The sequence below is a fragment of the Acomys minous genome (genome assembly GCF_964271855.1).
Source record: "Acomys minous genome assembly, chromosome: 3".
NCBI classification, from domain to species: domain Eukaryota; kingdom Metazoa; phylum Chordata; class Mammalia; order Rodentia; family Muridae; genus Acomys; species Acomys minous.
In genome coordinates this window covers 99,604,949-99,630,938 of record NC_140485.1, presented here as the reverse complement: position 1 = coordinate 99,630,938, position 25,990 = coordinate 99,604,949, and the positions used below count along the sequence as shown (strand labels likewise).

Below are 25,990 nucleotides of genomic sequence, written 5' to 3'. Positions count from 1 at the left end.
ACCTTCTCTAGTTCTGGAACTGACAGAGCAAAACGCAGCAAACAACAGTTGGTAGTCAACTTCGAAGCTAGTGTTTCTCCACTGTGGTTCCTGAACCAACCGTGTCAGTCTCCCAGGGTCTTGTTAAAAATACAGGCTTTGGAGAGAAGGGGGTGTGGCAAGTGGTACCTTGGACTAATTCTAAACCTCTTGGGGTGAAGTCTAAGAGATTGGTGCTTCAAGCATGAAGAGTCCTGGGGATCGGAAGGTAGAAAAATAATTAGTTTTGTTAGTGGCTCAGTATGATTCTTACTTCTCAATACCTCCTCTTTAAGGAGGAATCAGAGTAGCACATAGAAGGAATTGTAGATGATAATAGTTAAGACGTGAGAGTGTTGTGTTCGATTGTCTTCTTCGAAGTTTTACCTGCACCATGCAGGCTGCCTTACACAAGTGCTCAATAAATGTCAAGCTATTAAACACAGGGACTCATCTATTCAAATCCTTTCTTTCAGATTTCTGTTCTTCCTCCAGTGTCTGGCTAGTGGCACATCCAGGCTGATGCAGTAGGAAATACAAGTGAAGTCTGGAAAAGTTCTACAACCCTCCAGTCCTCAGGCCTTTATTTAGGACACTCCATCTAGCCACACCCATGAATAAATGGGCATGGCACGTGCATCCCGGCCTCTTTGATAGTTTTAAATAAGCGTTTGTTATAAACGAGTATCGATGCTGAGAACAGTTCTTATACTTGGGTCCAATAAATGCTTATTAAATCCCGGAGGTACAGTCTGCCATTAATGTCTGTAAGTCAGTAACTCAAGAATAGTTTATCAGGGGAGGATGAGAGAGGAGAGACCACGCGAATTCGAACGCGTGGGAATATCCAACCACCAGGTAGCCCGGGAGCAGCCCTTAGGGAGCTTTCCCATCGGGTTCCCTTCAGGGTCTCCCCGCGGCACGTGGCCGGCTCGGCCCGAGCGTCGCGGCGGTGGGGGAGGGGAGCGGCGTGGGCCCTGGCGGAGGGTCCAGACTGCCCGGGATACGTTTGAGCAGGCGCCCAGTGCGCAGGCTCGGTCCAGGCGCAACCAGTGCGCTCAGTCTGAGGGGGGCGACTGGAAAGGTGCGGGTCCCGGACTCCGAGTGCCCAGCCGAGGTCCGCTTGTTTGCACCTCTGTACTGCGTGGGACAAGTGACTCCGCGCAGTGCTCCCGCCCCGGCCGCTGCCATCCTCTCCGGGCTGATCCCTTCCCTGGTCCGCAGCCGCGCTCCCCCCTCCCCGTGGCTCTGCAGTGGTCGCGCTCGCCTCCCAGCCCCGCCGCTCGGGGCCTCCCCCGCCGAGTGTCGCGCGTCGGCGCCGCTGCCACCCCCGCTCTTCGCTCTCCGGCTCTCCCGGCACTAGCTCCGGTCCCTCCTCTCCGGGCCGCCCTTGGTCCGCGGGCCGCCGCGCCCGCCGTCCCCTCTTCAGCCGTCTTGTCTGGCCGCCGGGCCGCAGCGGACGGGAGCAGCCAGAGGAGGAGCTGCAGCCGGGAGGCGGCGGCCCGAGCCCATGGCGTACAGTCAAGGAGGCGGCAAGAAGAAAGTGTGCTACTACTATGACGGTGAGTGGCCCGGGAGCCTGCAGCAGGGCTGCAGGGAGGGCGCGGTGGGGCGGACGCGCGGCTCGGGGTGCTTAGGGTGGCTGCCCGAGGGGACACGGACACGGCCTAGCCTAGCGGTCGTGTCTCGGGGACACCTGCCCTCGCTGGTCTCGGGTCCTCCCCTCGGGCACGCTCAGGTTTGGGGTGCACTACCTCGGACCTGTCCCCGAGGAACCCCAGTTGGTACCCTGGGCCTGACTGCACAAAGCCGGCGGCCTGGAGCTCCGCCCCCACGTCCCTGTCCCTGTCCCCTCCCCCGCTCGCCGGGTCCCCCCTTCTCGCCCGAGATGTGTCTGCTCTGCGCTTCCAGCCTCACCCCGGACCCCACCGCCCCGGGTGGGGCTGCGGAGGAGTTCCTGCTGGCTGGGGTCCAAGTTCGCAGAGCGGCGCTGTCTCGCTCGTGTTTTGCGTGGACTCCATCCCTCCCCTTTGTTCGCTGGGTTCTTCCAGCGCCACTTTCTCGGGGTTGAAATGAAAAGGGCTTTACTTCCTCGGTGACAATGAAGGGGTTTTGAGTTGGAAATAGGTAGGCCTGCGAGGAAGTAGTAAGAAGGAGGGAAGCCTACATACAGTTCCTGTTTGATGGGTCCTGGCGTGCCTCTGTGGGAGGTTGTTACCACCCACTTCTTTGCTGCTCTTTGTTCAAAGTGCAATTAAATCCCACTCTGGGGGTTTAGGAGAGAGCTTGGGCATCTCTCTGTGGAAGTCTGTCCCCGTGTGGCGGGGACCCTACTGCAGGAAACTTTGAGAAATGGACTAAATGTTCCAAACAGGTAGGGCTGAGCTCATAATGCAGTGGATGGTACAAGTTAAGGGTTCTCTGATTTGGATTATGAGCAGTAATAGTCCGAGTTCTGTGGGCTCAGCTGGTCTCAGTACACTAATTGGAGTCGTGCCTTGTCTAACAGATTTCACCCAAGACAACTCTTAATATAAGACACTCAAGATAACTCGTGAGAAAAGACTAAGGAAATTTGACAGAACTAGCCTCATTGACCTGAAAGACCTAATACTGAGTTGGGAGCTGATTTCTGTATTTGGTGTGTTGAAGTCACAGTGTCTTGGTGAGGTAGATCAGAGCCTGCAGAACTGAGCTGAATAAAACCGACCTTAACATGGAAATACTCATGCGTTCTCTTAGTTTGGCAGTCTTTTAATACAAGCTTTAAATAAAATAGCCACCTGTGTCACAGGCTGGAAAATTAAAGGCCTTACAGAAAGCTAGGACAAAATTGAAAAGGCTTCTAAAATAGCTTTTTGTGTTGAGACAGGATCTTACTGTGTTGCCCTGGCTAACCATGAGCTCACTATGTAGAATTCTAATACACAGTGATCCACCTGTCACTGCCTCCCAAGTCCTTGGTTTAAATGCATATGCCACCATGGTCTGGCTTAAATGGCAGTTTGAGAGGACTGCACATGTGTTGAATGCATTCGTTTGAAATTATACCATCCTGGGAAGAAGAGATGGAAGAACATGTCAGTTTAAACGTGAATTGCTTTGCGAAGCTGGATTTGTGGCAAACCCCTGTCCTGCGTTCTCTGATTTATTGGAAAGGATGTAACCCTGCAAATTAATCTGAAACATTATGACAGCCTTTCTAAAGTAAAGGCTTGCTCTTGTTGGAGGGTAGAGCCAAGGAGAAGGTGCAGCAGTTGAACTTGGTGCTCAGTCTCCTCAGCTGTCAGCTGTTTCAGTGATGAACTCTAGCGTGTAACTTTCACCTGGCCTGTAGAACCAGACGGTTCTCCAGCTGTGTCTCGAACAGTTATTTGTTCCTGGGTTCATGTGTTGGGGAATGGGATAGGCACTGGTCACGGAGATGGGATGGATGGAGGTATTTTTCAGTCATGTGATTTTTGACTTAACGCCCATGCAACTGGTTGTAAGCAACCAACTGTGTAACTGGTAGTGGAAATCTGCTGGGTTATCTGTGGTTCTCAATTAACATGCTTTTAGAATGCATTTAACTTATATTCATTCTAAATGTTTGCATTTTGCGGGCAAGCTAACAAAATTGAGATTCTTAAATTGATGCCATAATTATAACGCGTATTAGTACGCTATACTACAGATACAATTCTCTACACTTCTATCTTGATTACCAAAACCCTATTCTTGTTGGTTTATAAAAAGTAGCAGTGATTTTTTAAATTGTCTTTATTAAACTGTCAACATAGGGTGCAAGTAAAGTAGTAATTTTTGTACAAAAAAAAGCACACGACTTTCAGATGCAGAGAGGGGTCGGGGTGGCAGAGGACAATGCCAGTAGTAATGGGACTTGAGTAATAGATTAGTCTAAGTTAGCCGGCTTAATGTGGTTGGTAGAGGACGTAAAAGGAAATAAAAAAAGGAAAAGAGTGAAGCACCAAATTCTGTATCCACCATGGGGTCCTGTTTTTAGGGTTCATTGGACTGGTGGGCACACAGAGCCTCTAGAGGACCCAGACAGTGTTTACTGCTGGCTCTCTGTGCTTGGTGACGAGTGTGTCTGAAGATGATCGTTGTTTTCTCTGTGTGTGCTGTAGTCTTCAGAATTGCACTCTTAGGTCTCTGTGCCGCTGAACTGTGAGCCTTCAGATACAAGTATCTGAGCTGTCCCGAAACCCCAGAAGAGAAATCAGAGTTGTTCTTACTTAGTGAACTGTGGTTATCGCTAGTCTCCATGGTTCCCAGAAACACATTTCTGAATATTGGTTATTATATATTAAAAGATCAATACTTTGTAAAGTGATACAGAGCTAATTAGGCAGACACCGAGATCCATTCTGATCTCAAGTCGATTGTTATTTTTCTCTACCTAGGGTACTTTACCCGATCGAGCTACATTTGGTTCTGAGTGCAGTGCTCACATTTTTAATACCTTATCTAGAAATGTAAACTGCGCCTGTTTAGGGTGAAGCATGGGATCAATCATGCTAATATCTAATGCATACTATATAGCAGAGCTGAATGTGTGCACAATTTATAGAATTAACCACCAATCACTTTCTGTTTTGATTTTCTCTGAAAGAGATAACCATAATCATAATCAAAATGTTTGGTCCAGAGAAAAGCACTTGGCAAAACAAATGTAGACTATAGCAATTACCAAAATCACACCTCCCAATGTACTCCTAATTTACTTAACAGATAACAAGAATTCTACAGAGCAGCCAACTGTTGTCAGATTTATCTTACTTTTATTTAGAATATTGGTATCAGTGTCTTATAGATTGTTTTTTGTTTTAAGTACAGTTGCATGAGATTTTAGCTGCTTTAGTGTCCAAGGAAAGCATACTTATTTTTTGGTCACAGACCCATACTAATGCACTATTGCAGCACTCTGTGGGCACTGTTATTGTTACACACAGCAGGCAAACATGGTAGGTGGTGATCCCCAAATCCCCTGACCCTTGGCTTCCCTCACATTCACCCTATCAGAGAGGCTTCCTTGCTTCTCAGTTACCATTTTTGTTTTTCTGTCTGTCACTACTCAAGTTTTCTCCTCTTCCCTCCAGAAGAAAAGTTTCATAAGGACCATTTCTAAACTTGGACTTTGAGTTGTTGGTGAAGAAATGACCCGAGAAGTGTTTTGCCTGCATGTCATAGTATGCCTTGTGTGTACCTTTGAATGTTAGAAGAGAGTGTTGGGGCCCCTGGAGCTGAGTTAGGGGTGGTTGTGAGCTACCACATAGGTAGAGGCTGGAAACCAAAGAGCTATAAGAGCTATAAGTGGCCTTAACCACTGAACCAACTCTCCAGCCTCTCCACAACCCCTCCTTTTTGTTGTTGTTTTTTGTTTTTCGAGACAAGGTTTCTCTGTGTAGCCTTGACTGTCCTGGACTTGCTTTGTAGATCAGGCTGGCCTTGAACTCACAGCGATCTGTCTGCCTCTGCCTGCCGAGTTCTGGGATTAAAGGCGTTCACCACCATGGCTGGCTTTCCATCCCCCTTTTTAAGTCTTAACAGTTACAGGCAGGAAGGATGTGGATAGGGCTTTGCCACACTACCACCTTCCTACGTTGGTCCTTATTTTAATGTCTAAGGAAAGACTAGCACCTGGAATCCAAAGCTTTTTCTTTCTTTCTTTTCTTTTTTGTTTTCTGTTTTTGTCTTTGCTTTTTGAGACAGGGTTTCTCTATGTTATTTTGGCTATCCTGGACTCGCTTTGTAGACCAGGCTGGCCTCAAACTCAAGGTGCTGGGATTAAAGGCGTGTGCCACCACACCTGGAGCAAAGCTTTTTCTTTTGTGGAATTTTTTTCTTGCTGCTCCCCCCCCCCATCATGTATTAATGGTTGTTTCTTTTCCTTAACATCTTCCTTAACAATTGGAGTTGGTGAAGAAAAACCAAATTTCTTATGTTAGCAAAGTGAAATGTGACACCATTAGATTGAAGTTCTATTCTAGTGATGTTTGGTTAATCAGTCTCAACGCTCTTTGGGCGCATTATACTTGGAGATGAAGTCAAATTTGGGTTCAGAAGTCACTGCTAGGTGCCGTATAGACGAAGATTATGTATGAAACACAGGGGTGTTTGTGATAGATGGAGTGAGGGAAGCCAGGCATGGTGGCACACACCTTTAATCCCAGCACTCAGGAGGCAGAAGCAGGCGGATCTATGTGAGTTTGAGGCCAGCCTGGTCTACAAAGCGAGTCCAGGACAGCCAAGACTAACACAGAGAAACCATGTCTCAAAAAAAAAAAAAAAAAAGAGAGGGAACCCCTGGTAGCCAGACAAGCATTTCAAGGAAGAGAATGCACCTCACCGGCCTTCAGAAAGGAGACCCAGAGAGAACTAGGGGAGCAAGGATGCTGGGCTGCTCTGTAAAGGGCCAGGCACAGCAAATTTGGTTGAAAGAGATTTTGACTTCTTCAGGGAGTGTCTTGAAGCTCTTAAAGTGGAGGCCACTCTCTTAAGAGAGTTGGTGAAACGTAGAATGCAGGCTGGAAGCAAACATTAAATGCGTAGTTGTCTACATAAAATGAAACAGTTGTCTTTCAGATAGAATATATGAGAGGGCTTTATAGAAGAAAAGAACTTGATGGTGGCTCGGACATGGCCTTAGAGCTGGGGAATGGTGGCTTCCGGGTTGAGCATGAGGTGGGCCTGAGATTGACTGTGCGTTGAGATTGTATAGGCTAACCAAGAGCTGTGCGTTGGCCAGTATGGATTTTAGATCTTTATTTAGATCAAATGAAAAGTTACCTGAGGCCCAGGGAGGAGAAGCTACTGAAATTGTATTTCTCAGCTGTATATAAGTCATTGAGGTGGAGAAAGAGATGGTATAGAGTGACCCAGCACCCAGGAATTAATTGTTCCCTGAGAAAAGACAGGACAGAGTTGGCGTCCCTGTGTAGTTGGGTACGCACGTTAGTGCCTTCCTGGCCAGTGGCAGGCTCTTGACTTGTTAGACAGGTGAGGAAACTGGGGTTTAAAAGGTTTTGGAGGAAGTAAGCTTAGGGAAGCTACAAAATGGAGGAAAACAGTATTGTGTAGATCCAGACTCAGGATGTTTCAAAAATGAGGGGCTAGGGGTGTTAAAACCTTCTGCAGAACTAATGTTGTATGGCAGACAAAACCATGGTATTTTCATTTTTGTTTTCTTTTTTTTTTTTTTTCACCCTTGACTGCTTTTGACAGCTTTTCTAGGTATAGGGTGACAGTACATTTCAGAGTCCTGAAATTTACAATGATTTGAAAAGTACAGACTTTGTTGTTATTGTTGTTCACTTGCTTGGAATCAAAAGCTTATCCTGAATTAATGGGATTCCAATTGTTCTCTTTACTCCATTTACTGTGCTGCCGGGTTTGTTTCAGAAGTTCATTTGAATATAGAATGTTGCCCCAATTTAGCACATTATACACTTTTATCTTTTTGCAGTTGTTGTTTCAAGACAGGGCTTCTCTGTGTAGTCCTGGCTGTTCTGGACTTGCTTTGTAGACCAGGTTGGCCTCAAATTCACAGAGATCCTCCTGCCTCTGCCTCCCAAGTACTGGGATTACAGGACTGTACTACCTCGCCTGGCTTACATATTTTTATCTTGAGTCAAGTTTTTCTGGATGTTCTTGATTGGTAAAAAGAACAAAAATAGAATAACGTTTAAAATATCCAAATTATGTAGCTGACAAAGACCATAGGTACATGAAATTTAAAAAAGAAGGGGGCTAGATGGTTCAGCAGCTTAAAATACTGGCTGCTCTTTCAGAAGACCTGGGTTCAATTCCGAGCACTGAGGTTGGATTCCCAGCACGCCCATAGTTGCTTACAGCAGTCTAGTCCCAGGGAATCCAATGCTTTCTTCTATGCTCCATGGGCAGCAGGCACAGACATACGTACTGGCAAAACACACATACACGGTAAATACGTTTTTTAAAAAATCAGTTCGCAAGACATTTTCTTAAGAAAGAAGCAGATCTTTTAAGAAATAGATGTCTACAAAATCTCCATACTATAGAGCTGATACTGAGCTGGGCATGGTGGAGCACGCCTTTAACCCCAGCACTTGGGAGGCAGAGGCAGGTGGAGCTCTGTGAGTTCGAGGCCAGCCTAGTCTACAAAGAAAGTTCCAGGACAGCTGGGGCTCTTACACAGAGAAACCCTATCTCAAACAAAGCAAAACAAGAAGCAAAATTAATGTTCTCTCCCTACTCCTCCTAGAGTCTCCTGCCCTCTGAGAGTGCTGCTGTTACAGGCTTCCGTTGCCACACCAGCAAAAGGGTGCTTTGTTTGTTTGTTCCTTTGTTTGAGGTTATTGTTTATTTATTTATTCGGTTTTTCAAATAGGGTTTCTCTGTGTAGCCTTGGCTGTCCTGCACTCACTTTGTAGGCCAGGCTGGTTTCAAACTCAGATCTTTCTACCTCTGCCTCCCAGAATGCCGGGATTACATGCATGTACCACTGCGCCTGGCTGAGAGTAAAACACTAGTTACATCATTTTTTTCTGTTTCCTCCCTCTGAGCCCTCCTATATAGCCCTCCACCTGCTGCCTTCCTTCTTCATGACCTCTGTTTTCTTTGATTCATTTAGGCTTGAAGCCTCCTGAGCATTCCTTGATGTACATTAGCATGTCAGTTGATGTTCTTGTTCAGGCCGTGGTTAGCCAGTTACGATGGTGACATTTCTAGGACACACAATCTCACAGCAAGCTCTGTTCTTGTAGCCCTTAAACTCTGTCTACTCCTCTTCCCCAGTGGTCCCTGAGACTTAGGTGCAGGGGTTGTGTTACTGATGATCCCTGAGCCTTAGGTGCAGGAGTTGTGTTGTTGATGATCCCTGAGCCTTAGGTGCAGGGGTTGTGTGGCTGATGATCCCTGAGCCTTAGGTGCAGGAGTTGTGTTGCTGATGTATCTGTTGGTACTGAGCTCTACAACTCCACATTTCAATTGGTTGTGGTTTTTCTGTGATGGTCTCTGCTGCAAAGAGAAGTTCCCGGGATGCGAGGTGAGGACTACCTGTGTGTATAAGGACAGAAGTATACTGCAGAGAGGGCTTATGTTGGTTTAGTAAATAGGAATTGTAAGTTCTATTCCAAGATCCATGACTTCAGCAGTCCTAGGAAGTTGGCTAGGTGTCCAGTACTAGGCATGATTTCCTCCCTGCTGAATGGGTATTAAGTCTAATTGGTAAGCTGTTGGTTACTGCCAAGGCGTATGTGCCGCTACTGCACCCTTAGGGTATCATGCGGTGGTCGCTGTTGTGGCTCATTGGCGTCACAGCTGGGTAGGCCTGTTGGAGGCTTCCTTTTTCTGTAAGTATGCACGACCCCTTTTCGTAACATGAAGGGTAGTTAGTCCTCAAGGAGGAGGGGGCTTGCAGGTCAGGGCCAGTCCAGCTCAGGGGCCTATTGTGCCCTGAAGTGCCTGGTGTCTTCAGCAGTAGGGCCTTACCTTTTACCTCTGGGAGACAACTGAGGGTAATAGCCTATAAAGTTTTGGGAGTCTTGGAGGACCCTGACCAACAACTCAAAGGGGGCTTCTCGTGCCTACCTAGTATTGGCCCTTGCTTGCTTGTGTCCTCTCTTCCTTTGGATAACGGCTCTTGGAGGGAACAGGTGTATGTTCATACACTGACTTGTGTGTATTGTAGGTACTTTAGGACAATAGTATGATTGCTTTTGATTTCTTGAGACATCCTTATTGTTGTTACTTTACTCTCCTCCCTTGTCCTGTATTTCTCTCCCCACCCCCCTTGTTAGAAGCCCCGCCTCCACATCCCCTTACATTTACTCTCTTTCCCCTTCCTTCCTCACCCCCCACCACCCCCGTCCCTTCTGTGCTGAGGAATTATACCTAAGGCCTGTGCATGCTGGAGAAGTGTTCCGCCACTGATCTGTATCCCAAGACCTCGGAGGGATTCTGAAAAAGTCATCTGCGGCTTGGCTGCCCTGTGAATATGTCTTTTAGGCTGAATGAATATTCTTAATGAGAATAAGGCCTCAAAATTATGACAAGTTTGTTGAAAGCTGTGTATGTTAATATATATTTGAGGCCCCCATAGTTACAAGTTAGTTACTTTTATAAATTAGGTAGGTTATTTATTTTGCTCATATTCTTTAAACTAACAAAGACCATGCTTTAGCTAAAAGCATTTTTATTGTATTTTTTTCTCATTACTCATGATCCTGCTGTTACTTTCTTGTTGCCCTGACATTGCTCTGCCAATGACAATACAAAAAAAATATTTACTGCCTATGATCTGTCCTTCCTGGATCTGAATGTAGCTTCTATCTACTTTTGTTGTTTGTTTTTCAAACACTAGAACTTAAAGTTGGCTAAATAGGGAGAGAGCATCTGGAAGGACTGTAGGTAGGGAAAAAATTAATCAAAATTTATTTAAATTTAAAATTGTTTTATGTTTTGCTTTTTGCAAACAGGATTTCTCTGTGTGTAGCCCTGACTGTCCTGGAATCCCTTTGTAGACCAGACTCAAAGAGATCCTCCTGCCTCTTCCTCCCTGAATGCTGGGATTACAGGCATGCGCCACTGTGCCTGCTGATAAATGCTTTATAATGTTCAACGGGGACATGGACACACACACACACACACACACACACACACACACACACACACACGTCTGTGTTGTTTAATGACCTTTTTTCTCTCTTTTAGGTGATATTGGAAATTATTATTATGGCCAGGGTCATCCTATGAAGCCTCATAGAATTCGGATGACTCATAACTTGCTGCTAAATTATGGTTTATACCGAAAAATGGAAATATATGTAAGTACTCCATTGGCATTGCTTTTGTAAACTAATATTTAAAGCTCTTCTTTATTGTGGTGGGAGATGCATATAAAGATGGGAAAGAAGGCAGCTGTTTTATTTATATTATCAGAAAAAGCTTAAGGTTTAAGAGATATAGTCTCTTCGTCTTTTATCATTTTAAACACCTCCCAGTCTGAGCCTGTGTTTCTGAAGAATAATTTTGTTCAACATACTAAATGTTTCTGTGACAACACTGTCAAATTGCCTCTGCTGCTAGAAAGAATTGATCGGGTTTGGTGGGTTGCTGTAATAGGTATTGGTACTTGTCACCACGCCTGCTGAGCTCTGTTCATTCCTCAGAACTCTCACGGCTGAAGTAGAAACCTAATTCCCCCAAGTTGTGTTCTAATTCCACGTGGACACAGTGACACACACACCTGCGTAAATAAGTAAATGCAATATAAATTTTAAAAGAAAAAGAAAAAAAAAAAGAATTGACCTGAACTATTGGAAGAGTTGGGTAGAAAATTAAATTTACATAATACTTATTTGGTTATCATATATCAAATACTGTGGGTGATAGCCAGGTAGGTAAACACTAGTGTAAGCTGCACAGCCACTATATAGTACAGGACAATGCTTAATCACTCCAGAGAAGAGGGCTTGACACAGGGCTGGATGACAGTGCTGTAGGAATTTTAAGATGAGATGTTTTAGAGACGTGGGAAGCCTTGTGGACTTAGTCTGCCATAAGTGAAATTCAGCTCTTCAGAACCAAAACCAGAATAAATGGAGCCTGAGATAGACTGTGAGCTGATGGTGTCAGAACGCGTTGGTGCACATCGTGGGTGGAGAGCAGCCAGTGCGATGGGTGAGTCTGTGACCATGTGACTATCTCTACTAAACAAGAGTGGCCTTAGCTTTCAGAGGGGCTGACTGCTGCCTGAAAGACACGTGTATGAGTTTGGAATAGCTTTGTAGTTTTCTTATTCAGGTGGATCTAGCTCATTTGAGGAGATGGACCATGGGAACTTAGACATACCGTTTGATAGTTCTGAGTGAACCACTAATAATTCCAACATCCTGGTATTTTTCTTTTCAGAGGCCTCATAAAGCCACTGCTGAAGAAATGACTAAATACCACAGTGATGAGTATATCAAATTCCTACGATCCATAAGACCCGATAACATGTCTGAGTACAGTAAGCAGATGCAGAGATGTACGTTGTAAATAACACATTTTAGTAGTGGCGAATGCAAATAAGTCATTTCAAGGCTTATGTGTAGAATTGCCTGAATAGGGATTGCTTTAGTAGTTTGAAGTATTAATGTAACTGTTAATTCAGAAGGTCATTGGACCAATATTAATGCTACTTTAGAAAACAAACCTATTTGAGTGTGAGTTTGGTCTTTTATTTTTTATCTTGCTCCCATGATAACTTTGGGATCAGTAGGGAGATCACATTGTTTTACAAAAGAAAAACAGACTTTTGGTGGTGGTGGTGGTGGTGATGGTGGTGTTTTCAAGTTTTTTGAGACAGGGTCTCACTTTGTAACTAGCTGTCCTGGAGCTCGCTAATGCAGACCAGGCTGGCCTCGCACTCACAAAGAGATGCACTGCTTCTGGCTCCCGTGTTAAGACTGCTGCACTTGTGTCTTGTTTGCGCACTTCAGCACACTGTGCATACTGTGCTATGAACAGTCTTTCCCCTTTGTTGGGACGTTAGTGAAGTGTTGTTACTGTCCTACAGGCTTCTGTTTATCGGTGAAAGTATTTTTGTTATTAGAAACTGGTAATATATTGAAGAAATATTGCCACAATTCCTAAGTCATATGGGATACTGCCCTTTGAAGCTTGGTGCTGGGGCCATTTCCTCAGCGAGAGATGGATTTCCGTGGTGATAAGACTTTCCCAAGTTCATAGGACTTAATGTGTTTCTCTACCACAGACTAGCCCATTTGACTGATTCAGGGCTATAACCCAACAGATAGTAATCTTCAAGTGTTTTTGTTTTTTCTTTTGGGATTTTCTTAGTGAATTATGGGTGGTCCTTGCATAAATGAAAGGATTTGTTTAAAACCTTTATAATTCTGACTTACATTTAATCATATTTGAGCAGCCACAAAAAAACCAAAGTATCTGTTAATGTTTCTATGATGCTAAGATACACTTCAGGGTTAGGGATACAGTGTGTGTGAGGAGATAGAAAGGAGTTACAGCTACTCAATTTTTAAACTTAGACTCATTTGCTGTCATATTTAAAGAGAAAACAAGAATTTACTTTAGTATAGGCTTTTGTTGTTGTCGATTGGGTAGAGATACTTCACAAATATCCTCATAAGGGGCAGGAGAGATGGCTTAGCAGTGAAGAGCACTGTCTGCTCTTCCAGAGGACCTGACTTCAATTCCCAGCAACTACTTGGTGGCTCACAACCATCTATATTAGGATCTGTTGTCCTCTTCTGGCCTGCATGTATACATGCAGATAGAGCACTCACACATAACATAAATAAATCTTCAAAAAATTTTAAAATGTTAATAAGAACAAAAACAAATTATCCTCATAATATTTGGTAATGGTATTCCACAGATAACAATTTTATTATCTTGAATAAAATATGAATTATATTTTAACAATTACAAATGTTATATTACTACAATGAACATATGCCCTGTTTTATCATTGCCTGAAACAAAAATAGTTGTAATAGTATATGAGAAAAAACCTTCAATAATTTGCGTGATGAGTTGACTTTAATGAAATTTGTCTTCCACAGTTAACGTTGGGGAAGATTGTCCAGTGTTTGATGGACTCTTTGAGTTTTGTCAGCTCTCTACCGGCGGCTCAGTTGGTAAGTCTCCTGAGTCCGTTCAGACACGATCTGAAGGGGTTATGGCTCTTGGTAGTTTTTGTCTAAAGCAGAAGTTCTAATGGTAGTTACAAGGTTTGTTTTGTTTTATTTTGCTTTTATCACTTCTTAGCTGGGGCGGTGAAGTTAAACCGACAACAAACTGATATGGCCGTCAATTGGGCTGGAGGGTTACATCACGCCAAGAAGTCAGAAGCATCAGGATTCTGCTATGTCAATGACATCGTGCTTGCCATTCTTGAGTTACTAAAGTAAGTTCATTGAAACTGATAAAAAGGGACTGTAAGGGTTATCACGTAGGTCATGATAGGCTGGTGCTTGAGTCTTCCTGGGCTCACTACAGCCAGTGTGGAAGTGTGAGGAAGTGTGCGGAAGTGCGGGCTGCTCTGCTGAGAGGAAGAAGGAAGCACAGGTTTCTAAAACTGTGTGAAGTGCTCCTCATGAACTTAGGCTTGCATTAAGTCTTATCAAATACAGATGACGGCTGGGACTCTGGAAGCGTGTGTGCTGACAGTAACTTGAAGACAAAACGTTGAAACCTGCCTTACAGGAAGTTTGCCTACCCATTTCATGAGCCTGGCTGACCCCACTTCCTCATCCAGTAAGGCTCTGTTCCCTACTCACAGACACAGCTATGCCTGAATCAGAAGGGGTCTGGGAATTTATTCTTTACTGCTGTTTCATCAGAGAGTATGAAGGTACTTAGGAGTTTGGAGATTATTTTTACTGCTAACTGTAATAATTTAGTAGATGGTGTTTCCGATTTTATTGAAGTTGTTTTTGTGATCTTGATCCACACGTGCTTCCCAACAGTTAAAACCTGGCATTGGCGCCTTAAATAAATGCCACCTACACATTAAGCTCACCCAAACCAACAAGTACCTGAAGTCATTTTTAATTTGCTTGAAGTTTATTTCACTGTTTGCACCCTGAGCAATTTGCTGCTCCTGTTCTTTCGAAGCCCAGCCTTGAGCAAGCTCAGTTTGTCTGAACATTGCTTCACCTGGTAAAATTGAGCACGATTTCATTGGCTTGGAAAGCGGCTTTCCTCGCTCTCCGAACACAATCGGCCACTTGAAAACTATGTTCGTGTTTCATTCTTCAACTTTGTGAAGAAATTCTGCTCTAGTGAAGTGCACCCTTTGCAGTTTTGTAGATTTTCTTAGTGGTGCTTTCCTGTGCCTTGAGAGCTGGGTGAGTGCCTCTTTGGTAATGTCAGCTTACGTTGTATTAGCGCAGCTGTGGTATCTTTAGCTAGTAAAGTGTTTTCAGTCAGCTGCAGTGGCAAGACAATCATTTTACTACTTTAAACGGTGGATTTAGTTTTGGAGGGAATTTTATTTTATGTATATTGGTGTTTTGCCTGAATGTATACCTGTGCACCACACATGTACAGTACCCATGGAGGCCAGAGCAGACCTATAGATCCCCAAAAATTGGAGTTAAGAGACAGTTGTCAGCCACCATGTGGGTGCTGGAAATTTCACCTACATCCTCTGGAACAGCAACCAGCGCCCTTAACCACTAGGCTGACTTTGCAGCACCGGTGGCTGTTTATATACATAGTTTTTTTTTTTCTGTTGGCAGTTAACATAGATGTGGAACTAATGCCATGTTGTCCTGTAGTGGAGTGACTCCTTGAGTTGTTGCTGAGACTGATTTGTAGTGTACAGAGCATCAGTGAAGTGACAGGAAGAGCACTTGTGATCTGTCACAGTCATAGGACAAAGGATGCCAGAGAGAAAAATGTGTAAATATGTGGTCATGTTGCTGTAGAAAATTTTGTGGATCTGGAAATTTGGCTGTCACATAACTGTCACATCATAAAATATTCTTCATTTGATTTTACCTTTGAACCATTGGAAGCTGGGGCGTGGCGGTGCCATATCCATATTCTACCACAGCTATCCAAACATCAAGCCGGAAGAGGAAATGACCGAAAACTCCACTCCATTCAAGCTGTTTAAAAGGATAACAAAAAATAACTGGACTATAAAAAATAACAATTGCCCATGGATTTTTTAAAATATCTTTTAAAATTTATTTATTTTAAGTATATTGGTGTTGTGCCTACATGTATGTCTGTGTGAGGGTGTTGTGTGAGGGTATCAGATCTTGATGTTACAGACAGTTATAAGCTGCCATGTAGGTGCTGAGAATTGAACCCTGGTCCTCTGGAAGAGTAGCCAGCGCTCCCAACCCCGGAGCCATCTCCAGGCCCCCCTCTCCACGCCCCACCCATTTTGTTTTTGGTGGTGGTGTTTTGGATTTTGTTTTTGTTTTTTTGTTTGTTTCTCTTTCTTTCTCTCTCTCTCTCTCTCTCTCTCTCTCTCTCTCTCTCTCTCTCTGTGTGTGTGTATGTGTGTGTGTGTATGTGTGTGTGTTTGAGACAGGGTTTTTCTGTATGGTCCTGGCTGTACTGGAATTTGGACTGTACACCACGCTGGCCTCAGACTCAGCTCTGCAATGCTGAAATTTTCTGATGTAGCAATTGGCATAATCTTGAGTTGAGTTGTGAATATATAGGCATGTATGGCTGTTTTTAAAGTGTATAGAAGAAGGTAGCCTCAGGGAGTACTAAATTCTCTTCACTGCCCAAAGGAGACGTGCTCTTCCAGCGTCTGCATGCTCTTAGACAGGCTGCAAGATAAGAAGGCTTGAACAGTCTTCATAAGATCAAGAACCAGTGTCCTACTTGCGGTTTACTTCTGCTTTCCTTTCAGGTATCATCAGAGAGTCTTATATATTGACATAGACATCCATCATGGTGATGGTGTGGAGGAAGCCTTTTATACAACAGATCGCGTGATGACTGTTTCATTCCATAAATACGGGGAATACTTTCCTGGGACAGGAGACTTGAGGGTAAGACCAAATTCTGTCAGAACAGTTATGAAATGGGCATAGGAGGCTGCTAATATCTGAAGGAGCCGTGTTGCCTTGTTTATTACTTTGTGTATGTATTTATGGCGGGACCTAGGCACCTGGTGTTCCTTGGTGGAGATGCGGCCTTGCATTAGTTGAGCAGTTGTTTGGGTCATTGCTCACTGCGGTGATTTGTCAGGTTGTGGGCCAGCTGAGTGCCTAGTCACACTGAGGCTTGTAAGAACTTTAAATTGTGTGTGTTGAGGAGGGCCATAAGGGTGCCGTGTTAAAGGGTGACATGCAAGAGTCCGTTCTTCCCTGCCATGTGTGTGGATCCTGAGGGCATCTAACTGATTGGATTTTACCTGTTTGGGCATTTCACCAGCCCAAACTACAGGACTTGTGTTTTATGTGTATTAGCTGTATGTTGCTGTTAGGTTTCTTCTCTAAAACTTGTCCCTAGAGCTTTAAAAGTCCTTTTACTAACACCGGAACATGCGCTTACTTGTTTTTCTTTTCCTTTTCCAAAAGTGTGTTATTTGTCTTTTAATCATTTCAAAACATGTCAGGCTTTTTCTTATGGAATAGTCTCTTAATAGCTATTTCTGTGTCTTAGGATATTGGTGCTGGCAAAGGAAAATATTATGCTGTCAATTTTCCCATGAGAGATGGTATAGACGACGAATCATATGGACAAATTTTTAAGCCTGTAAGTACTGCTTTCCGAAATAGAAATTGTGTAGAGTTGTAAACTATCCTTTGGTACTAAGGTGTCGTCTTCTCTGGCTAGATAATCTCAAAAGTGATGGAGATGTACCAGCCTAGCGCTGTGGTGCTGCAGTGCGGCGCGGACTCCCTGTCTGGGGACAGACTGGGCTGCTTCAATCTAACTGTCAAAGGTAAGCATGACTGGGGTAATCGTGTCCCCCCAAAGTGGTTCTCCAGAACCTCCCATAGAAAGTCTCATTGTTGAGGGCTAGAGGGCTGGTGAAGAGCACTCGTCCCTTTTGCAGAGGACCTGGGTTTGATTCGCAGCCTCTACGTGGTGGCTCACTCCCTTCCCAGGGCATCCAGCACCCTCTTCTGATGTGCTCAGGCACTAGGCATGCATGTAGTGTACAGTATACACATTTTAAAAATATTTTAAGAAAAAAATTAAATTTTCCATTGCTATCTTTTGCTTGCCAACTTGATGCCAAAGTCTGTACTTCAGTACTTGTATTTTTAGTGGATTTTTATCTTTTGTTTTTTTTCAGTGTGGCTGACTAGTTAGTCTTGTTCCCCATCGAGTCTTCTATGTTGATAGATTTATGTTTATAGATTTATCCATGAATAGTTAGTTTGTTGCTACTCCAACTGGGACAGGAGTTGTCAGTGTTTTTATCAGGTTTTGTTGTTGTTGTTGTGTTTTGTTTTGTTTTTTTTTTCAAAAAACCTGTACCATGTTTTTATCAGTTCTATCAGGTTTTTTTGGTTTTTTGTTTTTCAAGAAAACCTGTACCTTGTTGTCTGATGAAACCGTTTGCTGTTACAGAAGATGAGCATTCGGCCTCCCTCACTTTATTCTAACGTGCTCACTGTCTTCCCATTTCCCAGCCATAAGAATCTGGGCTGCATGTCCATGGCTTAGCAGCAGCAGTGTTTTCAGCTGAGCAGTCTTCCCTACTTGCACAACTCACTTTTTTATTCTGAATTTTTTTGTTTGCTTAGTGTTTTCTTTGTTCATTACTAAACTGAATTTCTAAGTATATCCTGCTATTCTCTGCTGGGCGCTCTGTCACTGACATTCTGATCGGCTGTTTGGACTAAGTTTCCTCACGGGTCTAATGGGACATAGACTTCTCTGCTTCTTTTTTATTGCCTCTGCCTCATCAGTGTGTCCTCCGTCTCCTCAGCACGTACCTAGTGTGACAGTGGGACATGTTCTTAGGTGTCTTCATGAGGGCAGGTGTACAAGGGCTTAGTAGCGCTGCCCAATTAATAATTAGGACCTTATGGTGTGCTGAGGTGTCCTGTTAAATCAAAGTCTTTAGTCACCATTATGCAATGAACTTCTAGAGTATAAGAATGAATCGAAGCCGAGCGTGGTGGCACGTTCCCTGAATGCCAGCACTCAAGAGACAGGGCAAGGGGATCTCTGTGAGTTCCAGGACAGCCAGGGCTACACAGAGAAATCCTGTCTGAAAACAAACAAACAAACAAAAAAGAAATAATTTAAAAAATAAATCTTTTAAAAAAATAAACCTTCATATATGCTATTAATGTTTGGATCAGAACTGGCTTAGCATGCACGGTACTAGTATTACGATAGAGTTTTTTTTTTTCTGTGTGAACTTTGAGCTACAAGTTTACATCTTGGTTTGAATTCTCTTATAGAACTTTATAAATAACTAAATACAGATATTAACAACTACTTATGATTGCACTCTGCAGACCAGCCTTAGAAATATGGTATGCTCTGTTATTCTACTTGTATTGAGTTGAGCCACACAAAATTAATTCCCCACTTTCCTGATAGGCCAGCGTTCACTTAACAGAACTTCCATGTTGTTTATCAGAACATGTTAATAACCATCTAGCGTTTGAAAGCAAATGTGAGTTTCCTGGCGTGACCAGTCTGATGTTTCCTTCTTTCTAGGTGCTGGGGACCTATATTATACCAATGAGCAATAACCCCATTCAGCAGAAAGTTTATAATGTCTGTATTGAAAAGTAGTAATTTTCATTATAAACTACATTGGACTCTACAGTGCAAATTTAATTGTATTTTAGCAGGCAGATGTTCATTTGTGTAAGGCACATAAGGATCTTTGCACTTCCATTTTCAGACTTAGAATTACACTTCTAGGACTACATTCTCTCAGGCCTAGGGAAGTTAGGCAGCCAACTGCTGTCCAGCTCACCCCACCTTCATTATGGTCTTGTTACCTTCTCTCCGTGCTTGCTCTTACGAGTTCTGGCCTATTTCATAAAACCCCTTTGTAGTAGATTTTGTCTTCTGTTGGGTGGTAGAAAGGAGAATGCTGGTTTTGCCTGCTTTCTTCCCTTGTAGTCTGTAAATTGACTTCTGTCCTCACAAGTGTCCAGATGGTCTGGTCTAAGAAACACTTGTTCTGGCAGAAGAAACTTGGTTTACAACAGCATGAAGAAAACAAAGAATTAAACACTGTAAACAAACTCTTTAGTTAATGGTCCTCCACCCCCTTTGTGCTATTCTAATTTCTTTCCAGATATTTTAAACTTTGTTATAAAAACAAAGTTACAAAACCAAACCACAACAAAAATCACACACTGAAATTAATGAAACCCAAAGACTCAGTGACCTCTGTGTTTAGAGTAGCCGTCATCTCATGCCCAGCAAAAGGCACTACAGAGGGAGTTTTTTATTTTTGTAAGTTTTCGTTTAGTTTTTGGTTTTTCAAGACAGGGTTTCTCTGTGTAGCCTTGGCTGTCCTGCACTCACTTTGTAGACCAGGCTGGCCTTGACTTCACAGAGATCCACCTGCCTCTGCCTCTGCAGTGCTGGGATTAAAGGTGTGTGCCACTGCCCCTGGCTGGGATTTTTTTTTTTTAAATTAAGTCTAAAGCCCCTAAAGAGGAAACATGAAGAAAAAAAAAAGTGGATGAAATTTTGTTGTTGTAATTGAGGGGTTTTCTTTCCTTAATGATTGAATTATGTGCAATTACACAAAAAGTTACTGGTAATTTGTTCCTGTGTTAGGTTTGTAATCTTAGGTGAGTTAGGAAAATTATCCATAATACCAGCACGTAAGAACAATCTATGGTCAAACTATGGTATAGGCTTCCATAGTTAAGTCACAGGTATCTTTGTGGGAGAAACACAATTTAGGATGTGTATTGTGTTTCCTTGCTCTGATTTTTTCTCTCCCTTCTGTGAACTCACATGAATGGTTGTTAATACATGTGTGCATATTTTAATACTAATATAAATTATTTGTGGATACAGTCCTCATCATGATCCCCTGCCCCCACCCCCACACACCTTGGGCCTGCTATGTAGTATAGACTGCCCTCCAAATTCTGATCCACTTGCCTCAGCCTCATGAGAGTTGGGATTGCTGGCATGTGCCTCTGTGCCTGGCTATCTAGAAACCTTATTTTGGTTGAGTAAAATTTTGTTTATATTTATCATTTTTTAAGGTCCTATTTTTAAGTTGCTACAAAATACATATTTTGTTGCTACCCAAATCTTCTTTGTCCTAGGTCATGCTAAATGTGTAGAAGTAGTAAAAACCTTTAACTTGCCGTTGCTGATGCTTGGTGGAGGTGGCTACACAATCCGAAATGTTGCGCGATGTTGGACGTATGAGACAGCAGTTGCCCTTGATTGTGAAATTCCCAATGGTAGGTGTTCAAGTTGTATGTAGAACCACATGAGTGGGAGAGGCTACAGCCACGCCCCTAGACTGTGTGACCTCATCTGATGAAGGAGAGCACTGCCTGAGTCTTCCCTCCCAAGCTTCCCTTTGGGAGTAGTTTTCCACCTGGATCTGGGTTAGGCTTGTAAGCTTATATGGAAACTAAGCTTTCAATGTATAACTTGCTTTTTATTTTTTTTAATAGAGTTGCCATATAATGATTACTTTGAGTATTTTGGACCAGACTTCAAACTGCATATTAGTCCTTCAAATATGACAAACCAGAATACTCCAGAATATATGGAAAAGATAAAGTAAGAAATAATTTCACCTTAATGAAATTTCAGCTGTTTTAGCTGTATGCATCAGATATTTCCTTTGTTTAAAGAAAAAGATTTGAAACTTTAGGAACACTGATGTTTGTAATCTACACAAATATGCAGCCTTTGTAAATAGAACATTTTTATTCAAATGCATTTTAACTTGCTGAGGGCACTAAATTTTACACTTTGTTGCTTTCCATTAACGTGGATGCTTTGTTTGCATTATGAAACATGTTGTTAAAGCTTTTTGTCTAAAGTCATCAGTATAGGCTGTGTTGTCTCTGCCATAGACTAGTTGTGTAGCCTTGGTCAAGTGGATTTGTTGCCTCATCATCAAATGGGGCACGAAAATAGTACATATCTCAGGTGCTATGGGTTCAGTTAGCTGATACATGCAAAGAATTGGTGCTTATATGTTGTTTTGTTCAGTGGTTAACTAAATGAAAGGTGTTTTTATTGAATGTTTGTCCTGTGTGTAATAGGAACTTTACATAAAGTGGGTTTGTCTAATGAATTGTGTCCTTCAGACAGCGTTTATTTGAGAATCTACGCATGCTACCACATGCCCCTGGTGTTCAGATGCAAGCTATTCCTGAAGATGCTGTTCACGAGGACAGTGGAGATGAAGATGGGGAAGACCCAGACAAGAGAATTTCCAGTGAGAAAGCCCTTTATATGTAGTTCTACATTTTTGTGGTGTATCAAAATAAGACTTAAATCTGGGCGGTGGTGGTGCACACCTTTAATCCCAGCACTTGGGAGGCGGGTCAGGTGGATCACTGAGTTCAAGGCCGGCCTGGTCTACAAAGGGAGTCCAGGACAGTCAAGGCTACACAGAGAGACACTGTCTCGAAAAAACAAAACAAAACAAAACAAGACTTAACTTGTTAAGTTACACAGGGCATGTTTCCCAACATGGATTGGGATTGTCCATGTCTCTGTTTCAAGTATGTGTAGATTTAGCTTCTGATGTCTCAAAGCCTGACTATCACCAGTTTCATTTTATGTGACTACACAGGTGTGGCTGTGTCCAGAAAGTAGGCCCTTGATACATGGGGAAAGTATTGCATTTGCTCTGTGGGCTGAGTTGAATGCGGTAACTGCTTCTATATGTATAGATGTCTACAATGATGGTACAACCTGTGGCTAAATTCACTAAATCAATTCACTAAAATCTTTCCTGTATCAGTTCGAGCATCAGACAAGCGGATAGCTTGTGACGAAGAATTTTCAGATTCTGAGGACGAAGGTGAAGGGGGTCGTAGAAATGTTGCTGATCATAAGAAGGGAGCAAAGAAAGCTAGGATTGAAGAAGACAAGAAGGAGACAGAAGACAAGAAGACAGGTCAGTTTTTGTTTGGGCGACCATTTCGTTGTCACTAAAGAGTCACTGTGGCTTTTCAGAGGTATGGGTGGGTGCACTCAGTAGGTGACTTGACCTTGTGTACGTGGTGTTTACCTCTACGCTTGTGTAATGCTTTCAGAATTGGCTTAAGGCTTTTTAAAGCATGTGTGATCACATTTTCTTTGTGATATAGAAACTTTATCTCTTAATAACAGACAAAAATAGTAGATATCACATGTCGCCGAATGAATGTGGGAATGAGAGAGAAGTTGCAAACATTGGGCCATGAAGCAGAATTGCAATGTATCTATTGTACCTCCATGAGCTTGGACTCCCAGTGATGCGCCTGCTTTGTCCTCCTGTGTGCTGGGATTTGAGCATGGCAGTACATCGTCACACAGCTAAAATTCTAAGATAATTTTTAACTATTTAAAGTTGACTTAGTGAAGCAAAAGTTAAGTTCCATAAGCTTTGAAAAGTTTCTGTAAACATGAAGATTCTTCAGGAATTAAAGTAAAACTGAGGAAAGGAAGGAAGGGACTTAGCAGCTGGGCTTTGGAGGGTAGTTTCTGTTGCAATAGTGTATTTCAGAATGCTTTATTTAGTGTGCCATTTCAGCACCTCCTGGAGGATCTTAGATGTCTGCTTGTGCTGTACTACACAGGGGTAAGGGATGAGGGAGTGACCTCTTCACCATGTTCCCTCATATGAACAGTAATAATGGTTCAGGTTTTAGTTGTCCTGTTAATTTTGACAAGCCTCACTGTATAGGCCTGGATGCTCTCTGGTTGCTCACCACGATGGCCTTGGACTCAAGCTAGAGTCCAGAGGTGTGCAGCCACAGCCAACTCAAGTTTCTTTTCATTTTAAAATCCCTTCTGCATTTTCTCTTTCTTCCATATAGGAAAGTGTCTCTTACTATTTTACAATTACCAAAAAGGTAAACTGGCTCTTAGTAGTTTAGACAAAATTATTGCTCTTTTAGACAAAAATCTGTATGTCAAAACAACCACCCCTTTGGCACTGTGAGCAAAAGTTTAGCTAGCCAAAATCAGCCAAAAACTGAAATGTAGTGAAATTGCCATTGTCAGCACAGAACATTCATATGAAAGGTGACGTCAGCATCCTGCAGTGTCTATTACCGAAGAGTGCCAGTCTCCCTGCACCTCGTCGTTAGGCCGTTGCAACACGCTCTGAACATCTGGGAAACTTAGAACTTCAGTTTAGTGGTCATTAAAAATGTAAGGTCAGAACAGTGGGGTTTAGCTGTTGTTCTTCTTCAGCCTTCTGTCCCGCCACTGCTTCCTTGCCAAGGAGTCCTTTACGTTCTTCCCTCTGCCTGAGGGTGTCTGTCCTTTGGGAGCCCACCCATTTCAGCGTGTGTGCTGCACTGCTCTCTGCTCTGAAGCTCTTCACAGAAAGGGAGGCAGGTCATCACGTGGGCAGCGAGCCTGACATCACTCAGCAGAACCTAAGATGGCACTTCTAATGACAGGATTCACGAGCAGTGAAACTGCATAGCGCAGCTTTCTATATTTAAGATGAAAGCCATACACTTTATATTTCTGAATAGGCTTTAATCTTTTTCTTCTGTCTTTAGATGTTAAGGAGGAAGACAAATCCAAGGACAACAGTGGTGAAAAAACAGATACCAAAGGGTGAGTGGTGCTTCTCTCTCTCTAAAGGTGATCCATGTGGAAAGTGTGTGTGTGGTGGTGGTGGTGGGGGGGGATGAAGAGCCATGTACACTTAAGAGATACTGGCCTAAACCCGAGAACATCATACTGTAAGAGATGTCCTGAGTCTGGGGAACATGATTTTCATAATGCTCAAGTTCCTGCGCTTGTAATATTTTAGTGTTGGGCGACACTGACATTTTAAGATGCCAGTCTGAGCTGAAGAGTGAGATTCTGTCCAAAGCAAGCCCGCATGCCTGGCCACACACAGTTGTGTGCCTTTTTAAAGGATAGCGTGGAATGTTTAACTGTAAAACCACTGGGAAGATTCGTGTTTCCGTAGCGCAGAAACAACACTGAATTACTTGGTGTGAATCTATGACTTGATCAGTAGCTAGGTCAGTGCTGTTAAACCAAGACTGCTATTTTTAATATTTCATGATACCTCTTTCAACAGAGCTAAATCAGAACAACTCAGCAACCCCTGAATTTGACTCCCCAACTTTAGGAAGCTCTCAAAAAGTGAGACAATACTGGGATGAGAAACCTTTGCTGTTTGAGGACTTTTGGCTTCATTTTATACTGTTTTGGCATGGACTGTATTTATTTTCAAAATGGCTTGTTTTTGTTTTTCTTGGCAAGTTTTATTGTGAGTTTTTCTAATTATGAAGCAAATTTTTTTTCCACCATGCTTTATGTGATTGTATTTAAATTGATGTGTTATTATGTCCAAAACTGGATCTATTAAAGAAGCAATTGGCCTTTCTGAGCTGATTTTTTCCATCTTTTGTAATTATCTTTATTAAAAAATTGTACTTGGATCGTCTTCTGTCTGCTTATTACAAAAGCTTGTTTGCAAACTGGTGAGTTGTTGCTCCGTAGGACTGGAGCTACCAAAGGTCATTTCAGTGTGAGAGACCATCACTTGGTCTTCACAGTGCCTTCTGCCTCTAACAGGCATTTCTTCTTACAGTAAAAAACACTGTCACTTTAAAATTCAGCCAGCGTTAGGAAGCCTGGGACTTCAAAAATTACATCCAAAACTCATAAGCTATACATTGGGATGAAGCTCTTTGAACTGAACCAAAGACTTAAAACTTAGAATTGTAAGTTGAGAATGGAAAGAGAAGCCTGTAATTTCACAGAGCAACTGAATATGTCTCTGCCTGTCTCTAAGGGTTGTACCCACACGTACACGAAAGACTGTAAGCTGTAGAAATGTCTTTGCATTGTGTTGTCAGTGTAAAATGGACTCTGCTAGCAAAATCTGGTTCACAGCTAGGATTTCTAATCAAAGAAACAAAACTTAGCATAATGCGTCACTGGCAGCTATCAGTTGAGCCTTCTCAGTGTAGGATTATGGTAATCGCTGCACCTGAATAGAAGTTAAAGCTCACTCCCACCTAAGCTTGGATTGTTACAGTAAAAGCACACAAATGGAGCAGTTTCGGGGCTCCTAGCTGTACTTGTTAGGACCAGGTTGCTTATTTTGAGATTAGAAGAACACGCGTAGAAGGCAGTGTCCTGGAGAAGGTCCTACCACTGTTGTGAGGCTTGGGGTCACCATATCCGTCAGTCTGCCCCTTTTGCAGTATGTTGTCAACAGTCCATACTCTCTATGACATCAGGAACTAAGGGAGCAGACAGGGTCCCTTCGTTGCAAAGATGATTCAGTGTGCAGTGTTGATGAAGCAAGTAAAGCTAGCCACTTGCACACTTA

At 43.0% G+C, this 25,990-nt stretch overlaps 1 protein-coding gene across 1 annotated transcript; it reads left to right on the top strand.

The window, feature by feature from the left end:
- The first annotated feature begins 1,339 nt into the window (after nt 1-1,339).
- Nucleotides 1,340-25,089, top strand: HDAC2 (histone deacetylase 2). Its single transcript, XM_084775820.1, has 14 exons — nt 1,340-1,580; nt 10,714-10,826; nt 11,914-12,031; nt 13,590-13,664; nt 13,795-13,933; nt 16,406-16,547; nt 17,164-17,256; nt 17,338-17,446; nt 20,772-20,912; nt 21,132-21,240; nt 21,777-21,907; nt 22,439-22,594; nt 24,195-24,252; nt 24,728-25,089. Exons 1-14 carry the CDS (start codon nt 1,529-1,531, stop codon nt 24,756-24,758), a joined length of 1,467 nt encoding a protein of 488 aa, XP_084631946.1. The 5' UTR covers nt 1,340-1,528; the 3' UTR covers nt 24,759-25,089.
- The last annotated feature ends 901 nt before the right edge of the window (nt 25,090-25,990 follow it).